General features: G+C 35.2%; 3 protein-coding genes across 6 annotated transcripts in view; 2 read left to right on the forward strand and 1 right to left on the reverse strand.

Moving 5' to 3' along the window:
• Positions 1–2,214: 2,214 nt before the first annotated feature.
• Positions 2,215–4,845, forward strand: LOC130628902 (uncharacterized). Its single transcript, XM_057441954.1, has 4 exons — positions 2,215–2,357; positions 2,860–2,977; positions 3,240–3,345; positions 4,508–4,845. Exons 1-4 carry the CDS (start codon positions 2,303–2,305, stop codon positions 4,622–4,624), a joined length of 396 nt encoding a protein of 131 aa, XP_057297937.1. The 5' UTR covers positions 2,215–2,302; the 3' UTR covers positions 4,625–4,845.
• Positions 4,846–6,726: 1,881 nt separating this feature from the next.
• LOC130629112 (lens fiber membrane intrinsic protein-like) lies at positions 6,727–8,350 on the forward strand. The gene is made up of 3 exons (XM_057442217.1): positions 6,727–7,050; positions 7,136–7,270; positions 7,418–8,350. Exons 1-3 carry the CDS (start codon positions 6,837–6,839, stop codon positions 7,603–7,605), a joined length of 537 nt encoding a protein of 178 aa, XP_057298200.1. The 5' UTR covers positions 6,727–6,836; the 3' UTR covers positions 7,606–8,350.
• A 1,672-nt stretch (positions 8,351–10,022) lies between these two features.
• The window catches only part of LOC130629313 (hemicentin-1-like), a 55,399-nt gene continuing 43,377 nt past the window's right edge, over positions 10,023–22,044 (reverse strand). For 2 of the 4 annotated variants that reach the window (XM_057442475.1, XM_057442473.1), the window contains 15 exons: positions 21,629–21,883; positions 20,685–20,921; positions 20,316–20,570; positions 19,914–20,159; positions 19,111–19,368; positions 18,501–18,746; positions 17,397–17,660; positions 17,108–17,218; positions 16,248–16,381; positions 15,667–15,737; positions 14,580–14,755; positions 13,665–13,832; positions 12,937–13,042; positions 11,634–12,089; positions 11,001–11,492 (listed from right to left, as the gene is read on the reverse strand). In XM_057442475.1, the coding sequence (XP_057298458.1) occupies positions 11,051–11,492; positions 11,634–12,089; positions 12,937–13,042; positions 13,665–13,832; positions 14,580–14,755; positions 15,667–15,737; positions 16,248–16,381; positions 17,108–17,218; positions 17,397–17,660; positions 18,501–18,746; positions 19,111–19,368; positions 19,914–20,159; positions 20,316–20,570; positions 20,685–20,921; positions 21,629–21,883 (3,425 nt within the window). In that variant the 3' untranslated portion in view covers positions 11,001–11,050. Of the gene's footprint in view, positions 10,385–11,000; positions 11,493–11,633; positions 12,090–12,936; positions 13,043–13,664; positions 13,833–14,579; positions 14,756–15,666; positions 15,738–16,247; positions 16,382–17,107; positions 17,219–17,396; positions 17,661–18,500; positions 18,747–19,110; positions 19,369–19,913; positions 20,160–20,315; positions 20,571–20,684; positions 20,922–21,628; positions 21,884–22,044 lie in introns of those variants that run through there. The other 2 variants (XM_057442474.1, XM_057442476.1) reach the window with 2 other exon arrangements.

Genomic DNA, 22,044 nt, shown 5'->3' on the forward strand with positions numbered 1-22,044 from the left:
CCTGTGTTTTGTGGCTAACAATAAAAACATAATTTACACTTTACATTCTTTTGTATTTTTTTTAGAAGAAAATGAATCGATTTATTATAACACTTTAGTACTTCCGCCATTTTATTTTTTGAGACTATAAGCAACCACACGTAGCACAGTTTATTATTACTACTATTAGTTACCCATGTTAGCCTCCTTGGTTCCTAATGTGTACACTTCGAACTCCCAAACTTCCATAGTCCCTGGCATGACTCAGCCAGTGTTTAAACCAAAGACATTGAAACGAACGCTTTACCACAAGGCCACCAGTCGGTTTGTAGCTGTAACGAAAAGAACCTCAAAATCCTGGGAACGAGGTTGGAAACAAGTACATACAAGTTAATCTGCCAATTGTCTTCACAAACATTTTTAGGATTGTTCAAATTTTAAAATCAGGGTTTTTTCACGTCTGCTTCCATAGTGATTTATAATTTATGGTGGTTAGCCTCACTAGTTTTGAAGAAACACCTTGTCATTTCTTTCCAGCAGGGAGCACAAAGGCATGTCTAGAGCGTTTAAAGATCCCATTTGTGCCTAAACAAACAAAGGCATGCTGGCTTGAATCCACGACTTTTATCGTGAGTCGAGCGCTCTATTATCTGATCTACAAATGACAATACTGAAAAAAATTGCTTTAAATAAATTAACGAATAATTTCACTCCGAAGTCATTTTCTATCCGGTATGTCTCCGGCGAGTCTATTCCGTAAAAAAGAAAGAGAGAGAAAACATGGCAAAACACCCTGGGTAGATAAAACACATCCTTGCAAATAAATAAATACAGAAATTTTTAGCAGTACACAAACCTCTCATAATGTTTTATCTGCCTACATGTAATGCAAGTTTTATTCAACACCAAGAGTAATTACGTTGCGTTGTCAAGTTTTAATCTTTCGATTAAATTATAATGGCATTATAAAAGAAATCACCACGCTGGGAGCGCCAATATTAATTTCACAACTATTATAAGTTTATAAGTAACACATATTTTTAATTCAGCCTCGTTGTTGATAATTTTATTTCGTCGAAATGAGGCTGGCTTGCTGGTGGTACGTGTTGATTGCTACGCTGTTGAGCTTTTTTTTTAAAAGAGTTCTAAGTTTTACTTGATCAAAAATATTTTTTAACCCTAAATATACTGGGCGTTTTTTTAGGCCTATAATTCTTGGGTGGGTTTTTTTAATAGTTTTAATAGCCTTTTCTCAATTGCATCAAACTTGGAAAAGTCATAGTATGTCTTAATGGGAACAAAATGCAGCAATAAATTTTTGCATATGTCAGCACTTTTCATCGGAATTGGAAGATTAAAACTTGTCCAAAATACCACTGCCTGCTTTTAATAAATCAATTTACTTTACTTCTAGAACGAATATCAGTATTCTGTCTAAAAGTTTCCGATAGTCAATTAAAAGCTATTTAACGTATTTTCCGATTTTAGCATTATTTGTGTGGGGAGCAGAGGATGTACCGCACTTTTTCATGAATTAAAAATATTAAAAGTCGCTAGAAACTGTCAAGCATTGGAAATCCCTTCCCAAAACTTGGGAACATGTAGCTCATCTTAACATATCCAGGTGTAATTTAAATCGGATATTCCTTCCAAGCCATTTTCTTCCAATATAATAAAAAACCTAACAAGCCCTAGGGACAAGGTTACACTTCGCCATGTGTGTATCCTACTGCTGTATGTGATGACATTGTAAGGGATAAAAATCAATACACTACCAAACAAGTATTTTTCACTAAGCTTAATAAAGTATTTCCTTCTTTAGATTTTCTTCAACATAATTTTAATGGACAGCAAGAAATCGTCTAAAACAGATATTATATCACCTTAAAACCTCGTTCCCAGGACATTTCTCTGTAATAACGGCTCAGGGGCCGCAACATCGTTGGGACGAGATTGAACACGTTAGTATCCATTACTTTCGTTCGCTATATACATTGCTTTTTGTAAAGTGATCTGGAGACGATAGTGTGCTGCTTGTAAATATTTTAAAAATCGTTAATTTTTTTTCTAAAATGGTTCTAAAAAGACACCTTTATCCTACATGTTCACCCAAGGGTTACTGTATGAATAATGAATTTAAATAGCTGAGTTGTTGTCAATTTATAAAGCGTTACTATGGAAACAATCATAATTCATGCATCAATAATTCTTAATTATTAATTTTATCAAAAAGCAAAAAATTATCGAAATTGATATAGCTATTAATTTATACGACATAAAAAAATAAATAAAAAGGAAAATTGGGAGTATAATTTGTTAGAAGATGACTTTAATTTTTTTCGTCCTTTTCGGTGCTGCAGCAGTATTTGACGTCACTGGTGAGTTTTTTAGTTCTTATAGTCAATTAGTTCAGCTTGATCTCAAGAAAGATTGTCAGATGAGGAAATTAACAAAAAGAAGGGTAAAAAAAGGATAGCTTAAATAATCAAATTAATTTTAAGATTTATTTATATTTCGGGTGTTGCAACCTAGTCCTGAAATAAAAAGATTCTCAGATACAATTTGAATTTGGTCACGGGGTCAAAGCAAAAAATAAAATAAAACAAAACAAACTATAAAAAAGTAATAAATGCAGTTACACAACAAAAAATATGAAATACGGAAACTACAGTGACCATTTAAACGACGTGTGTCCAATAACACGAAGGTTTTGTAAAGGAAAGGTCCAAGAAAATTGTTTAAACCAGCTGACGTTTGAATTAACAGAATTCGAATTAGCCGAGGTCTACTGTAGTTCCTTATTCAACGTGTCCTATCGTAACCACCCATCCAAAAGAATAAGGAATAACCGAATATCCCCATGCGTGTATATCTTTCTAGATTCCTCATTGGAATCCTGTTACAAGTGCGATGATGTCTCAGTGAAGAAGCCTGAAGATTGCATCACGAGAAAAGATTGGTGTCGAAATCAAGAGAGATGTTTGCTCATGACATACTTGTAAGAAGCTTTGTCCTTATTTATTTACAGAGGTGGAGACAGATAAAAAAGACACGTTTGAACACTTCTCAAGACACATCCTTTTCTCACATCAACCCAAATTTAACCAACAAACGAAATGCGAGCTTTTTTAAATCATCAAAATTTAAAAAGACCTATCTACAAATCACAGGAATATAATTATAACCACAGTATCATGTTTATCCTCAAGTTCATTTGTAATATTTTGATTCTTCCTCTTTTTTATTTTTTTGCAACGTAGAAACACCAACGATGAAGCGATCTATGACGCTAGATGCAGCACTGAGTTGGAGTGCTTCTCCAAAGCTGCGGAAGAAAGATTGTGTGACCTGAAAAAGAACTGCACAGTGAGTGAGAGATTTTTACGCAACTAAATCCCAGGGCTTTTGCACCAACTGTTGTGTCAGAAGGCAAAAACAATAGAATCCCTTGGGAAGAAGAAGCTTTCAGTTGCATTTGGTATTTACGCGTTTTGCATCGATATATATCTCATATATCGCTAATATTAGAAATAACGGGTAAAGTTAGACCACCAACCTTATTTTCAGGACTTTCCCCCCTCTCTGCTATCGGCGGCTGATGTAGCGCCACATATTAAAAAATGAAAAGGAACAAGACGTATGATATACGCAAACAACCTCGCCAAAAAAGTGTATAAAAAGCTGAAGTTAGACACGACATATTTTGCTATTCGGATAGGCAATAATATTGATAGAAAATTTCTCGAAATTTCAATTTTCGTTAGGTCAGTCTGTAAACACGTCCTCGCGGGCGAGATAGTAAGAAGAAAAAAAGAGAAAACATAGTTACCAAGATGAGATTCGAACACACGACTACTCCCGTGTCGGTGCTCAGAGAGGCAAAAATTTCCATTCTTGTAGGACACATTTGCGTTTTAATACAAGCTCACGAGCTTGTAATGAGCTTCTTTTCGCTATTTTTTGCTCACGGAGGGCTGATTAAATAAAGTTAAGTTACCCTCTTTTCCGCAGAGTCTCTTATTTAGAGGTTTTGTCACAGGCCGTTATTAATGATGGTTACAGATGCTGGAAATCCGTACTTATAATTCCCGTTATATAAGCTGTGCAGAGCTGAACTTATAAAATGTTTAGCAACGTCTCGGTTTGACCAGATTAGTGACACCGTTTTATAAAAGCAGTACTGAATCTCACCTAGAAGGATCTTTCCCTCCCCCTAGATCTCACTAACATTTCCAAGATAGTAGCTGTCTTTAATAATAATTTTTTTTTGCTAAATAAGCAGTTTTACAGCCTTTGATTTCCTACAGTCAAGCAAAGAGGTACCAAGGTGTGGGGCTTGGTCAGCTGTGTGTACAGGCTTGGTTCGGCATGGATACATTTTGATTTTAATAACTGTGCTAGGCCGAGTAAAAATTTAACAAAACTCGGTTGGCACGGTATAACTTATATATTGGACCTACGTTGTGTGTCCTAACCTCGATTGTTAACCTTACAACAATTTATGTCTTCTTGTCCGTCAATTTCATAGGTTATTCATTGCTGTGAAGATAATTTGTGCAATGCTGCTGATGCAACATGGATTCGATTTGACGTCAGGTTGCTGGCTTTCGTCTTCGTCGCATTTTTCGTGCTTATGTGGAAATGAAAACAAATTCGTGAATATTGTGCACATCGATGCACCTTCATACATCCGATGCCGCACGTTATTCTGCATTGATTGTTAAACGCATGACGGGTTATATTAATTTGCCGCTAAAAGAGTTAATATTATAGGATATAAAACGCACAAATAAACGCACTGTTCCAGAAACTGTAATTATGTAATTATGTATTTATGATTAAAAAATAAATCGTTAAGCTTTACAATGGATTGCTTAATATCCACCTTGACAGTGATTATTGATTTTTTTTAGGCAACCTAGATCCCAGGGCTATTACCCTGGAAAACAATATGATCAACAGGGAGGGGTGTTGCTGCATTTTTTTAATAACGCGTTTTACATTGATCTTTATCTAATATGATAATGTGCTAATAATAGAAAAGGCGGGTGAAGTCGAATCACCAACCTTGTCCCCAGAGCATTTTTTTACTTCTGTCCAAAGTAAGTGACTTCTTCCTTGTTAGTGGTGTCTGCATTTTACGTACCCTCGTTTCCGAAGCTTTTTATTTATTAATTTTTCATCGGGGTTAATTTTTAAAAATCCTTGGAGACAAGGTTGGTATTTTATGAAATAATCGCGAAAAAAAAATTAAGAATAAATAATACAATTAAGTTGCATAAAAACACGAGTTTCCGTACAAAAAATAGGTCCATTGCCAAAGTTAAGGCAAGTAACAACCTTGTCCCCAGGACTATATTCTAAAGGAACCTTCCTGGTATAGAAAAATCTAACAAGTTCTAGGGCGACGTTAAATCACTACTCCCTGTCCCGCAATTACATCTCACGAGGCGATTTGAGCATCTGTCATGTGCATGCACAAGGAGGGTGCTTAAATTCCATATTTAGTTTGTATTCTGGGTTTCATGTTTATGAATCCGATAAGGGCTCTTACATTAGCTTTATAAGTTAATGTCATCTAAGCAAACACATATATAGCCAACATCAGTCTGGTTAGAGATTACGTGAGCTGAGGTGAAATAAGTTTAACTTACATCATTATCACGTGACTGGTAATAAATATCTCGTCAATCATAAAATTTTTTAATTGTTAGGTTATTGTTAATAAAAACAAACATACCGCAAGAAATGCAAGTATTTCTTATAGGAGTTAGTTAAACTTCCCTAAAACTTGGCTAGATAGTTGAATAAAATGTATCTTTTCAAGTAACACCATCGTGTGCTTGTAATTTCATTTCGCTGACATTGGTCACACGCCCTTGCAATGAATTTGTGAGTCGTAAACCTGATTCGAAAAGTGTTTTTATAGCGAGTAGTCTGTCCGATGAAATTGTACATCATGAACGATAAAATTGTACATCACAGTCAATTGTCACATTAGCTAGTCATCTCCTCGACCATAAACTAGATGTATGTTTTCTGTTGCTTTGAGAGATCTTAAATTGAGTGAAAGGTCAGCAGTGTATCTTGGCTAGTAAAAGCGGGCCAAACGTGATAATTATTGAATTTTTATCGGTCCTTGTTGCTAGAGCTCTTTAAAATAAACGCAATATTAAACTCAAAATGCTGTCCAGGACTCAAATGGCGAGTATTTTTCATTAGATATACTTTTACTGCTTTGACCCGGTGCCCACAGATTGACGGTTCAGGGTCCAAGAGACATAGGGAAAAGAAAGTGGACACAGGAGAATTCCCGTGGATTTTCCAGCTGGTTAACAGCTAGTCAAAAGTTACATTACATGCATAATCATTCCCAGGGCTGTTTCGGCGCATAATTTATTGTGCGGACAGCTTTAGTTAACAAAAATACCATGGGTGATGCTGCTTGCAAGCTAGCCCTCTGTAGAAGCTCTGAAGAAAAAAGTATTAACAATAATAAATAAAGAAAATATGAATAAATAATGTATTTTCTCGAGTGCCAAACACGACACCCTCACAAGGTGTTACAAATTGGCATTAGATTGTGCCAACATATGTCTACAGCAATTAAACCACGTGATTAAAACGCGTCATCACTTGAGTAAGCCAATTAACTCGTCAAAATGACGATAAACTGATTAATAATTTACAGTAAAGATGTTACATCCAAAAGTTTTGTTTCAATAATTGATACGCGAAAGATAAAATCTTTCTTCTCCGGCAATCAAATATTTATGATGTAAGTTGCAAAAAGGGTATAAAAACTGTTACCTAAGCTATATTGTCATTGTTGAGGAAAAGTTGAATGTAATCGAAACATGGCGTATTATCTTCGATTGTCTGTTTCCATACTTGTGATGCTCACCTTGGTGATGTATTTAGTGTGTGTGAGCACGGATTACTGGCAGAAAACACACTACAAGTACAGTTCGATTAGTAGACACGCTATTAAAGCCACTCACAGTGGGATATGGAGCGGTTGTTTCATCAAGGGAAACACGGAATATTGTGGTCACATTCACTTAGAAAAACGTAAAAACTGTTCCTTTTTTTATTTTTAAAATGAGTTTACCCATTTCAGTTATTTGATTTTTACTATTTTTGTTAATTTGAATAGATTGGCTTAAAGCAGTTCGAGCATTTATGATTCTTGGTATTATTGCTAACATGGTGGCAGCAATTTACACCGTGTTGGCTTTCATCAAGGAAAACATACGCTTCCAAATTGTTGGTGTGATACTCATAATAAACGGTAGGAGAGGTTATTTTTAGGAGATTATTTGTTTTAACTTCAATTTTTTTACTTCTCTGGCCAGTAACAACAATATTTCATTTTTCTGCCATCTGGTTTGTGTATATATACTCTAAATATAGCATATTGTTCCCTCATGTATTTTAGCTCTGTTTATTCTTATCGGGCTGGCCGTCTATGCAGCAAAATCTGGATTGCCTTTCGAGAGAACATACGAAGACGGCAAATTTGAATGGTCATTTATAGTTGCCTGGATAACTTGGGTTTTGACTATTGTGGCGTGTGTACTTTCGTTTTTGGATGAACGAGTCGAACCTCAATTTCAAGACTACTAAGCCAGATTGCGTGTATTGGACGTTGGCATGTCATCGATCGTGATCTTTTTTAATGTGATTATCAATTTATTACAGTTTTAACGTCATGTCGCCGTTAATTTTGGCAAATTCACCGTCATTTCAATTATTTTCTGTGCAGTTTATCTTTGTTTTATGTAAAATACATAGTTGATTGTTCCATAAGTTAAATGAAAAATAAATTTAAATTTAAAATTAGCTCCCAGAAAAAAAAAACATTTCTCTGCTTTCCTTTCATGGAACCAGGCATGAACCTTGTTGTCAAAAACCCTTGTAAAATGAAAATGGCAACCTCCTTCTAAGGGCATTTTGACTTGTTGATGAAGTTGAACTGCGTAATAACGGCTCAGGGGTCACAAGCCCCGAGGATGAGATTGTGGAAATGGAGCTTCAAAAAATACTGTAAATAAAGAGCGATTTTAAAAGAAAAAAGACATGGGTTTCTTGTATTGGGTTAAGTCTTTTTTTATTGTAAAATGTCAAATGTAGCCAATAATAAGGCCTACTCCAAATTCGCAAAAATATAATTTAACAAACTTTGTCTCCCGTTAAAAAGATACAAAGAGCCCTGGGTTCGAGGTTGCTGCTCAAGTTTAGTAAATATTTTAAAAACATATTTTTTGATATTTATTAATTATATTTAATTTAATACTTATTATACATGTTAGAGGTATTATGTATCCAAATGTTTTTAATGAAAGAATTTATTTTTTGTGTTTTACACTTATTGACGAAAATCGATTAAACTCCCGACTAAAACAACCCTTGGGATAAAGTTGGTCACAATAAAATAGTTTCTTAGCCCATTTTTGAAAATTAGAAGAACTAAATAATATAAAACATGTCATCTGGTTTTTGAAAATGTTCAAATTTTTATATAGCTTCAGATTCATCTCGTAAAGGTTTCATTCCCAATATTCGCTATTTTTAGGCCTTCAATTCGCCAAATCTTTTTTCCGTCATACTTTGTCAAATAAACAGCCAGACGTACGTAAAAGCGAATTTAATTACCGCGCAAATTATTGATAAATAATTTTTTTTAATAGCGTCCTCTTCCTGAAATTTTTGACTTTTTTGTTCTCTTTGGCTTTGTAAACTGGGACATTCCTCATTTCAAGATTTTTAAGGGGGGGGGGGGGGCGTTTATTGCAGAGGGGTGTTTATTTAAATAACTTCACTTCGTTTATTTTCCAAATATGTTTTTTCGTGATATAAATCAACAATTACAAACTCGTCGTCCGCATTGCATTCGCTTCTTAAACACCTAATTACAAACGTGTTTGTTCTTTAAGAGAATTCTCCCAATTAAGCAGGGTTGACAATACTTGAAACCATGGATCTACTGATTTCAGTGAAATGGTTCAATTACCATTCTCGTCTCTAGAAGTCACTAACTTCGAAGCCATCAATGATTATACAGGATATTTATACTATAATTACGCATTTTGAACTGGTAAAGTTTCTCCTATCGATGTCTACAACGGACTTAGCATCTTAGATTATTTGATTAGATATAAAGACTTAAAATGTGCTAATTGTTGCTGACGTCAATATGGCCATTTTTCTTATATTTTGGGCCTCTGTATTCGTTTACATGAATTGACTCAGTTAACAATTTTTCAAGTCCTTAAATATTGTAAACTAGTATTTAGTCCCGTGGAAAAATCCACTATAGATACCAAATAAAAAAACAGCGAAATTAACCATAAAATTCATTGTTCTTTTCGTGAAAACGTTTTGTTGTTAATTCCATTCAAGCGGGAATAAATAAATCCAATATGTTTTTCATAAACAATAGACACGTGCTGAAGGAAATAATAAGAATTTAATTACCCGTGACTTGTGTAATAAAGTTTACTTTATTACACAAAGGTTTTTATGAGAACAATAAAGTAAATTAACCGTGACTTTTTTAAACTAAAAATTTTAAATCAATTTGAAAAAGCACACAAAAGACAATAAATAATAAAAGTTAGCAAAGGTGACACGTTACCGCGGCTGTTTCTTTAGAAAAGCAACACATCCACTTTACCTGTTACAGACACACGGAACTGGCGTATTATTATATAGAATAATTCGTAAATTATTATTATTATTAACATTATTCTGAATATTTAAACAGCCACTTCAGTGTTGAAAACACTGTGATCAACATGGATACTGTGTTCTGAATGTATACATAAAGTATACAACGGCATTCCCTACCCAATTTTGCTCACATGGCATGGGTTGACCCGTTGCTGCGGTGAAGACATTTGCTAAACATGCCCGCGCTGTGGACCGAACCACGGACCTTGTGATTGCGAAGCGCACATCATATACACACGGCCACACAATACTTATTTGGAGTTGTTTGGAATTTAGGATAACAAACTGAATGAATAAAAACAACAATAACAACATATTAGTAAACCTTATTTCCCAAAATATAAATTCATAAATTTACAAAATTTCAAAGTATATTCTCAGCTCTTCGCAATGAAACATTCGAAGCTGTCGCAAATACAAAATCGACCCCACTTACAATTCCGATTCTATTTCACTGAATCCATCATTGTCTTTACCCTTTTCAGTGGATCCATTATTACTTGCATTTTCATCGGTAAGGTTATCCACATAGGTGGGGCGATGTATATATCGCGGACTACCATCATAGGGTGCGCTTACTTCAGACGGAACCCAGCTTGCGCGCGGAATGTGAAAGTTACTGACGAAACCCCGTGGGAATTCTTTGTCATCATAATCGTCATCGTCATTATACCTGCAAGAGAAGCAATCAAAGGGTATTACTTTCAACGTTTAGATTTAAGAATGCAATATATATATAGGAATTTCATAGCTATTTTTCATAGTTATTTCTTTTAAGTTTATTTAAACTTGGTAAAGAAAAAAGAAATGTAATTACTTATAGTTAGGCTGTACTCCTTCGTAACATTCGCTGAATTTATCGAAAAAAATACAGATTAGTTCATTAAAATGTCTTCAAAAATCTGAATGATTTTCTTTTGAAAAACAACATTGCAAATGTTTCCTAACTGAACTCGCTTTGGCGAAGCCTTTTGTCCAATTCCCAATTCAATGCCCTTTTTCCTTTTTTCCGAGGATTAAAACAACATTGGTTAGTGATTTATTAATAAGGATTCTATAGATTCGTTTAGAGCCCTGTTTTGAGATCTTTTACAATATATTTACCAATAGACATTCCCTTAAAAAAACCCGTATGTTCCCTTGAGAAAAAATTATTTTCTCTCTTTTCTTTTCTCAAACATCTTAATCAGCATTGCAAACAGAAACATTAAAGGTGTAAACACATCAAGTTTAAACAGGAAAAAAGGGTTAATAATACTTGTAAATTTTGTCATCGAGAAGAATGTGTCGAGTTATAAAGTCATACTTTTTGGTTAGTATATATATTATAATTTCTTGTTTACATCCAGCAGTTAATAAGTTTTTTGGGCGCCTCCTCACAGAAGCCAGTTTCAAGAGAGATCTCCCCTGTTTCAGTACCGTGTAAACAGTCAGTATTGTTAGTTGAGTTATTAGTACTTATCGGGTCTAAAAAATTGGTGCGGCAGTTTAGATCCTCAAGCTGCAAGTCCTTCAGGTCGTCCTCCTCTTCTTTCTTGTGCGATTCATCATGCAGATTAAGGGATATGTCACGTGGCGACGCAGCTATAGTTCTAAAGTCTGCGTTATGTTCCGGCGTCACCTTCCTACTACGTCGTGAAGGTAACGGACTTGAGAGTGAGTTACATGAGATATTAAACTGTTCCAATGATCGCCTCAATAGATTAAGCTTTGGAGATGTCGTAGCAGATCTCTTTTTGCCGTTGTGCCGCTCCACTGATTCAGGTTCGCCAACAACATCGCTAAGATAAAAAAAAAACATTACGTAACGCACACAGATCGTTTTGATCGTTTCCAGTTTTAGAAAAAATCAGAGCGACGGATGCAGTCTTGGTAGATGTAAGAAAGATTACAGGCATCCCTGGGTTTCTTTAACTTCTTACCTGTAGGTATCTGTGGAACGGACTGACGTTTTGCGTGAATGATCAGCTGCATCCGGAGGAAGGGCAGTACTTTCAAGCTTGCTATCTTCCTCATCAAATGTCAATAATTGATCAACATCTTTCAAAAATTTCAACTTATTGTCTTTATCATCTGCCGTCTTGTCCATTGTTGACAACGTTTCTCCATTAACCGTTAAACCGCGAGGTCGTGGCCGTTCGTGCGGAGTATCGTGAGTAGTGTCTCTGGAGGAAAGATCAAGGGTGCGTTTGGGCAGTACTGGTGTAGTGTATCGTGGTGTGCGGCTTTCGTAAAAATCAACAGTCGAACTCTCCGAGTTGTTGTCGTGCTCCACTAAAACAAGATCCTGTTTCGTGCGCTTGTCTCGATTACTAGACGGTGCATTGTTATTACTATACCGCGTACGCTCAGTACTGTCTGTGCAAGTGCTATCAAGACTATGAATATAAAAAATGCTAAAAATATTAAGACAGTTATCCCAATGTAGTATACCTAAATCTCATTTCCAACTTTTTCCTCTAACATTGGCTTCATTAAGCTTCATTGAAAGAAAGAACAGTCAGTATCAAAAAGAGCACCCGGGCGTAAAGGAAAAATTCACAGGGATGGTTTTTATTACTTCATGTGTGGATAAAATTGACTGGGTGTATTCTCAATTTTTTTATTGAGTGCCCCGACGCTCATTCTATTAATTACGGTTTACCTATAACATTGAGAGGCAAAGAAAGAAACAAGAGCCTTAATTTGTATTTTTCACTATCACTAGTCACGAAATTACATTTTTTGCGATTTCATTCCCTTGAAGAACAGCTCAGTGTTGAAAATACAAAAGTTGTTAAATGAAGAAAAAAGTGGATGAGTGATACATTTATTTTACGTTTTTAAATTAATTGACGAAAACCTAGATCTAAGATTATTTCAGAATGTCCACAGTCAAAAACAAAATAATGTGGCTAGTTTTACGTCAGTCAAACACGACAAACACGACAAACACTTCATATAAGTGACTGACTGAAACAAACATATGTGCCTAAGTTCAAATTTTAAACTTCAACGCGGGAAAGTTGATGTTTTGGATCTGTTTGCTCAACTAAACTTAAGCACTAATTCCACAACTATTTTATTGACCGAAATGAAATGTTCTCTTTGATATAATAATCACGAAAGAAAAGAGTAATTTTCTTATTTTGATTTTAAGGATTCGTCTAAAGAAGAAAAAAATATTATTTTGTTAAATAATCTCGAAATTTTGTTTGTCCATGTGTGTGTGTGGGTTAGTCATACCTATCTTTATATTTTCGTTTACAGAACACATAACACCAGCAGCAGATGATAGCTGAGAAGATAAAAGCCAGGATTGTCCCAAGTACAATTGTCGTACTCATCAAATCTGAAAATTAAAAAAAAAACATAGGTTTGTGAGAAAAAAGTTAAAGCATAGCAGACTAGAACTCTAATCAACGTAGCGACTTTTTAATTGTGAATTCTCGCGAAGGCTAATTTTTGCGCATAAGTACTTGATGTAATGTACAATAAAAACAATGTTTGGCAGATTTTTAGAAAAATATATGGAATGTTCTATAGTAAGTATGATGTATTAAAAATACAATACAACAAATCATTTTAAAAGAAACGGGTTTCTAGTAGTCTTAGCCCACGGGGTAGGTAACCAATAGTTAATTCAACATAGTGAAATTCAGACTGAAGAAATTCTTATGTAAACCCGGCCTAATTCATGAAATACAATGCTCAAACATTACGATTACCACTTCATGCTATGCTACATAACTTTTCCATTCCAACATTCAGAACTCAAGTAAAAGTTTCAAAGAATAATTCTCCTCCGTCAGAACTACAGACAAATTGAAATTAACTTTTACCATTACAAGAAAAGACATTCCGACTTAATAAGACAACAATCTCCTTATTGTTTCAAAAGGGGAAATTGTTCAAACGTCGAGAAAGTTTTCTGACTTTCCTGATATTTCCGACTCCGCAGTCAAAACACATACCTTGACGTTCTTTTTTCTGCTGTTCGTTTTCGGCAATATTAATGAGTTTACAGTTTCTTCCGTCGCCGACATAACCCGACTTGCATCGACAATGATACGTCATATCTCCTGGCAGACACTCAGCATTCACGTCACAATTTGTCGTGTTCAAAGTGCAATGATTAAAATCTAAAGAGAATGAAGGTTGGTATGACGATCGGCAAACACGATCGGCAAACTTGAAGCTAATTTACATCACAACTACACCCGTTTCAAAATTGATGGGTTGGCGACGTCATCGAAAAGCCTGTTCGTGAAAAGCACATGACTCCGTACATTTTCTTGATCAACGCTCCAAGCATCAGGTGTTAATGAGTATATAAATTATGAAAAGTAAAAAAAAAAAACATTGGCTTTGATGACGTCATAAAAAGGTTTTGTCTTTCTGCATGAGCGGATTTTGCCGAATTACTGCTGTAATTTACTAATAATTTTTCTAACCATACTTTAGAAGTAACACAGTACAAAAAGAACATACGAGAAAATTACAGAAACCAGAAGGTTTATTTTTGTATTTACGTATGGTGCGTTATAACATGAGCCCAATCTTATCACAACTATAATGATTAGCCCAATTAAGAACACAAAATCCCCAATTCTCTAGGCGTCCAGGGGTTTAAAAGTTCTTAGATATTTCTAAGTACTTAAGGGCTTATTTAAAAGACTTTAAAAAAAAACCAAAATGGCGCTGAAGTGACGTATTTGTTTACGGAAATGTCTGTACAATAGACGTATTTGACTACAGTGAGGTTTAAAACTTTTATCTACTCATCTACAAAACAAGAATCAATGATGAAAATAACCAGCTAGGAAGATGACTGGAGAAACACATCAACTAAGCGCTCTATATTGAATCAAATTAAAGCTGGTCCGTACCTCTGATCGTAGGAGGCTTGCTGGCGAGACCAAAGCGGACATTTCCATTTGATTTATCTGTATTCACAAAAGTTTTCAGAGAGACAATTGACAACATATCTTGCACTTGTGAGGTGGTGAGATTGGTGGAAGCATCGAAATACATCATGAAGTCGAAACTCAACATGTCAACCGTACTAAAATAAACAGGTAAGTATAAAAAACTCGTTTAATATAGCTACTTAACTCCTATTACTACTGATGCTTCTTATTCGGCACCATGTACACGATTCTTTATAATAATAGCCGTCGTCTGTCTGTTAAGGAAACAAGAAATATGCTAAAACGGACGAACCCATGGATTTTTCCACGGGTAACGACTCCTCTCTATAATAATAGCCGTCGTCTGTCTGTTTGTCCGTCTGTTACAGAAACACGAAATGCGATATATAAAGGACGAGCGACACCGTGGATTTTTTCACGATTGACAACTATTTTTTTTATAAGCAACTGAAATGGATTTGAAAAAACTTATGAAGCAGGTTCGGTTCTGTACAGATATAAGAACAAGCAACATAAAACATTTATTTGTTGCGAAGAGAGAAGGAGACACGCTTTCCAAACAAAAGAAAGAAAACTCCAAAAATAAACAACAATAATTCCTTTGTTTCACACTTCAGTTTATTTTTTTAGAACTTTTTTTTACCAAAAATGTAACTTTATTCCCTTCTTCACTCCCCTTTTATACGTAGATAGGAAAGTTAGTTGAATAAAATTAAGCAACCGTCAAGCAACTTCAGATCTAGATATTGACTAGAAGATAAGCAACATGAGATTTGGCCAAACTCCTGAGTTGCTTCTAACAGAAAATTTGTGAAATTACGAGCTAACAGCATTCTATTAGCTCGTAATTTCACAGGATTTTAAAATATGTGTGCTTAAAAAGAGAAGTAAGAAAATGTTCTAACAATAATAAAAAAATAAAATAGTTTTTTTTAAGTATAATTCCTAATCCTTCAAGATGTTAACACGATAATTAATAAAAACATTTAAATAGGTGGGTAGGGGTGTGCGGAGGCCGGGTCCCTAACGATTAGGGTTGACTAACCTTTTTTTCATCACTACTACACTTTTAACTGCTTGATGAGACAATTCATTCTGCAGACCATCCAACAGTTGCTGAAAAAATTAACAAAAATTTTACTAAGCATGCAATATATTTAAAACAATCTGGCATAAATATACCAATCATAATATTTAAATAGGAGAAAGCTCTCTTGGAACTCAGAACAACTCCGGCTAAGAGCTTAACCTGGTCACACATTTACTTGTGACATAACCCGGGCGTTTTGATGCCGGTTCCGCCGGCTAGTCTCTATAATAACAGCCGTTGTCCGTCTGTCTGTTTGTAACGGTGGTAACTACGCACGAAATCAATCAATCACGAAACAAATGCGATATAGTTTTATCGACTTTGCTGTGATCCGCAAACTTCCGTGGATTTTCTACGAGCTAACGACTAGTCTCTATAATAATAGCGGTAGTTTGTGTAAAACGGTACCCGATCGTCACTTTGTGCTACGAATGCACAAAAGAGTGATGCTGGAGGGACGCATGACGGGCAAAAAATCTAAGAAACAGCGCACCCGTGGATTCCTTCACTAGTTACATACTAATAAATACTAATACCGTTTCAAAGTGTTTTTTCGCGAACAAATAAAATTGATTTGTGTCCATCAACTTCCATAGAGCCTTGCCAGCATAACATTCAGTTCTATTACACAGCTTGTTGAAAGCAATGGAGGCTTGAATAGATTTTGTTTCTAAAGACAGGTTAAGTTTAAAGAGACGACTAAGTGTTAACACAAGTTTTATGTATATGTTTTCTAAACGTGTTTTGCTTCCTATACAAAAATAGAATAAAACCACTGATGCTGAACAGATAACTTACAGTGTTACTTGTTGCGCATGCAATAAATATACCGATAATACTCAACTAAGCACCCTTTAAATAGCCACTCCCCTCCCCACTTCAGATAAGCCATAACCCTAGCGCACTATGAGCTGATATTTTTTAGAGGATATTAACATATTTTCTTCCAGTAACTATCATAGCTACTGACTGACAACAATTTCAAAAGACTTTTTTTCCAAACAAAATTAACTTTTGTTTTTTTCTACCAATATTTTAGGTATTTTCAGCAAATCAATCAAGCATTAACAGTTATTTTTCAAATGAATTAGACCCACATGTTTCACGACAAAAATAAAATAAGGGATGTCCTCACACCAAAAACGAGGTAAATTTTCGTGAAGAACACGATTTCTAAATGAGTACTAAACTGAATTTTCGCGAAAATTAACTTTCGCATATAATAGTTAATTATATAATCTTATAACGAAAATAAATAAATATGTAATATAAATATCGTTAGGAATTTAGAATTGGGATTTTTTTGTAAAATTTTCGCAGAGATTTTATTTTGCGAATGGTGTGTGTTGTCTTATTGCGAATAATTATAAATAAAAATGACAGAATAAATACTTACGTTGTACACAGTCGTTACCATAGAAACCATCAGCGCATTCGCATTTCAAAATCCCGTGAAACAACACAAGCTTTTTGTTCGCACCACACACTGGGGCCTCTGTAGATCCGTCTATATATTATTCAAATTTAAATGTAGTTATTTAGGTAAACAAAAAAAAAAAAAAAAAAAAACAACAACAAAAAAATAAAAACAAAAATCACAAAAGCAAACAAACAAACAAACATCAGACAACAATAACAAAAAATTAATAAATTAAAACAAACAAACAAACAAAAATCAAAGTTACCTTGCACATGTAAAGTGAGATTACTAGTCGACGTTCTCCGAATAGTACCAAGTTGGCCTACACAACTATATTCCGCTGAATCTGATGACGTCACTGCACTAAGTATCAACACATTCGACGTGACTTGAAGTTTGACGTTGTTTTTAAACCAATCATATTTTACTTCAGAAGTATGGGACGACATAACTGTACAACGAATTGAGATTGAGCTCGATACAAGAACAGAGATTGCGCCGGCCACCGATAACACAGGAGTAGTCAAGTCTGTATGAGGAAAAAGACATCACGATACTTCATATACTGATATACTTAGAAAAAAACGACGTAAAGGAAATTATAAAGCACTTTTGACGTACTAAAATGTAAAAAAACGCTCTGTTGGCCGATATGAGATACATACAACAAAATATGTAGCTTATCGGCGCATTAACTTCATCTTTACGACGCCATATTTCAAATGTTCTTGGTTAAACTCCTTAAAGTTCCTTAAAGAATCTCCTCTTTAACACAAGAAATTATTTAGGCGTTAGGTGATCACAGTTCGTACACTGATCAATACAAGGCCAGCAAAGTAACAGAAAGTAAACTGAACCCTGTCCGAACTGAAACTAATTCCATCTATAAAAATTCTGCAATATCATCAATTTGTGTCGGCAATAAAAATTACTTCTGCTGTTGTTGTGCTTGGGTTTACCATATTACAAGGCTGTACGGCACAAAAAAAATTTCCCTCAGTTCAAGTAGAACGCAATTTCAAAACCACAGACTCAAAGTATACAGTTAGGTACAGAGGGGGGGGGGGGGGGGGGGAGTTTCATAACCGCACCTAAATACTTCTACAAATCAATTTACATTTTCAATTTAATAGATACAATTATTTCACTTATGGTGAAGCTTTTATAGAATGAAATGTTTTGCAGGTGGTCGAGAAAATTCTTCCTGTCTTAATTTTTATTATAAGGTCGGGTGGAGAGGGGGTGGGGGTCAAATTTATGTGTAAGTAAGAGAAAAAAGTTATCAGCAACAGTATTGGTCAAGCGCTGAATTGACTGATCGCAGCCGATCGAATTTTCAAAACAAAGCAGAAAGTAAATTCATTCATACATTTCGGCTTCAAATTCACGTCTGTTGTCCGCACGCCAGCAACGCTCGACGCCTCACAAGAATATATAGTGTTTTGAACAAACGATATATTTTTAACGACCATCATCTGACCACGGAACAGCACAGCCTCCGCTTGCTTCCACAAGTAGGTGATAGGCGCGGTGCCAGAAGCGATGCATTGTAATGTGACGTCATCACCGTCGTAGATTTCTTGCAATGATGTTGTTATGGCCGGCTTGTCCAGATCTAAAAGAAATAGCATGTTTTGTGATGCCAAAGAAGAGACAATTTGATTACGCCTTCTCCTTTCAATAAGCTCTTCACCCTCTGCAGAACAACGCCCTATCTTTATATTATCCCCAACCAGTGGGAGCACATCTACATTGAGAACATGTTCTAAAAACATATTTGTCGAGCGAAGAGAGGTTTATTGACAATGTAAAAATTCTTAAAATTTCATCGCAATTTTTAAGCGACAAAATCAGATATGTAAATTATGGATAATTCATTCATTCATCATTCATTCATTTATCCATTAATTTATTCATTTATTTCTTCATTAAGCCAAAAAATTTATTTAGTCATTCATTTATGGAATCAAAAAACTTACAAGCAACACTGATTTCAAATGGCATCGAATACTTGGTCGTCAAAATATTCCCTACTTCACATGAGTAATTTCCGTTTGTCCAGACGGAAACATTTTTTAACGTGGTAGTTCGTTCTACTTCGCCCGTCATTACTTGACTATCTTTAAACCACTTGTAGGAGAGCGGATTTGTGCCAAGAACAGAACATTCTAAAATAACATAATCTCCTTCCTTGTGGTTTTTTGATGGAGTCGACGCAATAGCAGGCTCATTTAAGTCTAAAATTAAAACAATGATTTTAAGATAAAAATAAAAAGTATTCGCACGACCGACGTTTTTAACATTTTTATGGAGAATTAACCAAGGTATGCTTAAACAAACAGCAAAGCAACATTGCCAAATACAAGCTGACTAGATATTTTGTAATTTAACATTTTAGGGGTGAAAACGAGAAGATTATTGACATGAATTATGTGATACAGACTCGAATTAAGAATTTTAGAAAATTAAGTTTCATAGTTTCAGCCTAACACGCTGATTAAAAATGTGCAGGATATCTGAAATTTATAAGTGATAATCGAAAAAATAAAATACTTTGATCCAATTTTGGAAGAATATAGAAGCAGCAAAGGTCATTACTTCGTTAATAGATTTCAGAAGGAACCAAACAAGTGCAAACTGATAAAAAAATATTCACCGCTCTAATTGAATTTTTTATGTACGTCACTAAAGATGAAGATTACGGCATGTTTCGCAGCCTGCTTCATATGAGGATAAGTTCGACAAGTTGGAGCAAGCAAGAAATGCAAACCATAATACTCACAGTACAACTTAACGTCAACGCTCGCACTCTTTAAACCGACAGGATTACTCGCCATACAACTATACTCGCCAGAATAACTCTGATTCTTGTTTAAAATAAGAACTGTAGATTGGATTGAAAATCGTGCGCCATCTTTCATCCAATGTATTTGAGGAGTTGGCGCGCCATTACCAGTACAATCTAACAACACAGAGTGTAGATCGCCTGTAAAAGTCTCGTTCTTGGTAATCTTTGGCGTATCCAAGTCTAAAATGGTAGCGAGTTAATAACAGAGAGACAAAAGAAAAGCGATATAGCATGAGAATATTTTTAACTTAAAAAAAGAAAAAAGTGCACATAAACAGCACTAAATATTCTTCCCACTCTATCTCCAAATAACTTTTATTGGTCGTTTATACTCACATAGAACAGTTAGCTGTACCGTCTTTGACGATTTTACACCTGCTGCATTGCCAACCTGGCATACATAACCAGCCTGGTCGGCCTTACTAACGTTGTTTAAGATCATCATATCAGACGTGTTGCCGACAATTCGGCCGTGTTTAAACCAAGTATACGTGATCGGGCGTGTTCCATCAACTTGACAGATAAAAACAACAGAGTCTCCTTCGTTGATGCTTGCAGATTTTTTTATAACTATAGTTGGGCTGAGCAAGACTAAAATAAGAGAAAGACTTTCAATAAAAACAAGCGGAACTCCCGATTCTAATAGGCTGGCTAAATATACTGCTCTAGTAAAAAGTAAAAAACAGTGTTAACTACTCGACTTACAATCTTTCGAGGTCGACGTCGTCGCCGTAAGCGAGCCAACTAAATTGGTCACGACACATTTATAGACCGACGTGTCGTTTTCCCTCACGTCGTTAACAGTCAGATTAGCACTGTCGGAAATTTTAACGCCATCTTTATACCACGCAACGGACGGCATAGGTGAACCAGTAAAAGAGCAGGATAATTCGAGAGAAGTATCGGAAGTGTTTTTTTTGTGGATGCTTGGCTTGTTCAGATCTAAATAAAAGAGAAAAAAAGTCATTGCTGTGCACTAAACCTTCTTTGTGTCTATAGTCCCTTCTACACTAAAAGGTGGTATTCTAAACCAAAATAAAATTCGAACTTGTCAACAACTTTAGTCCTTATAATTAAGCCTGGTTTACACCATAAGATCAACCTTATTCGCTGGGAAAATAATAGAACATTTCATCTTTTTTCACTGTTTTTTTTTTCATTTTTTACTCGAAATCGATAAAGAACACAGTCACCTTTACTGACATGGTGGCGACAAGGGCGTACAAATGCAAGTAAAAAAACAATGGTTTCTCACTGGTACCCTTAAAAGTACTACTGTCTATGTTTCTTCCCCAAGATTTTATTTTGAAATAACGTAAACAGATTAACTCCTTTTAAGCAGATCGTTTTAAGACCGTTCCTTATACGACGGCCTTCGTAACAGGAGGTCACTATTACGATGGCCCTTGTAACACAGGGCGGTTTACGGCGGTCCTTTTAAACGGCTGACTTTTTTATGACGGCCCTTTTGTCAGACAAACCCTGTTACGCATATCGGGCAATATTGTTAAAGTTCACAATAAAATTCTCACAGACATACTTCCGTCACGTTCACAAAAATTATTTAATTAAAAATAAAATTAAACAATTGTTATCAGCGGATAAGAAATAGTTAAGCAAAAATTAAATAAATAGTAAAATATACATACACTGAACTGATAATTGGACTTCATTTGAAGACTTCGTGCCAGCCATGTTTGATGTTTTGCAAAGGTATAAAGCAGTGTCATCTTTTTGAATGTTGTTAATGATGTGTTTGGACTGCGTCCACGAAAGTTGGACAGAGTTCTTATACCAAGTGTATGTAATGAGAGAAGAACCAGAAACATCGCACTGAAACACCACAGCATCTCCAACTTTCGTCATATTCTCAGGGGAGATGGAAAGACGTGGTTGAGATAAATCTATGACGAAAATTAAGATAAATCGAGATAAATCGAAATAAATCGAAATAAATCGAGATAAATCGACTACACGTTCTTATTTGTTCGTTTGTTTGTTTTTTGTAAGAAAAAGAAATTTTGGGATAAGGCTAGCAATGATCAACAGAAATTTTGGGATAAGG

The sequence above is a fragment of the Hydractinia symbiolongicarpus genome, chromosome 15, assembly GCF_029227915.1.
Source record: "Hydractinia symbiolongicarpus strain clone_291-10 chromosome 15, HSymV2.1, whole genome shotgun sequence".
Lineage (NCBI taxonomy): Eukaryota > Metazoa > Cnidaria > Hydrozoa > Anthoathecata > Hydractiniidae > Hydractinia > Hydractinia symbiolongicarpus.

What these genes read in the sequence shown, in the direction of transcription:
- LOC130628902 (XM_057441954.1), top strand. Translation starts at nt 2,303, where the DNA reads ATGACTTTAATTTTTTTCGTCCTTTTCGGTGCTGCAGCAGTATTTGAC. An exon ending in TGTTTGCTCATGACATACTT is followed by an intron (nt 2,978 to 3,239) that starts GTAAGAAGCTTT and finishes TTTGCAACGTAG; the next exon opens with AAACACCAACGATGAAGCGA. An exon ending in ACCTGAAAAAGAACTGCACA is followed by an intron (nt 3,346 to 4,507) that starts GTGAGTGAGAGA and finishes TCAATTTCATAG; the next exon opens with GTTATTCATTGCTGTGAAGA.
- LOC130629112 (XM_057442217.1), top strand. Translation starts at nt 6,837, where the DNA reads ATGGCGTATTATCTTCGATTGTCTGTTTCCATACTTGTGATGCTCACC. An exon ending in TCACATTCACTTAGAAAAAC is followed by an intron (nt 7,051 to 7,135) that starts GTAAAAACTGTT and finishes TAATTTGAATAG; the next exon opens with ATTGGCTTAAAGCAGTTCGA. An exon ending in TGTGATACTCATAATAAACG is followed by an intron (nt 7,271 to 7,417) that starts GTAGGAGAGGTT and finishes CATGTATTTTAG; the next exon opens with CTCTGTTTATTCTTATCGGG.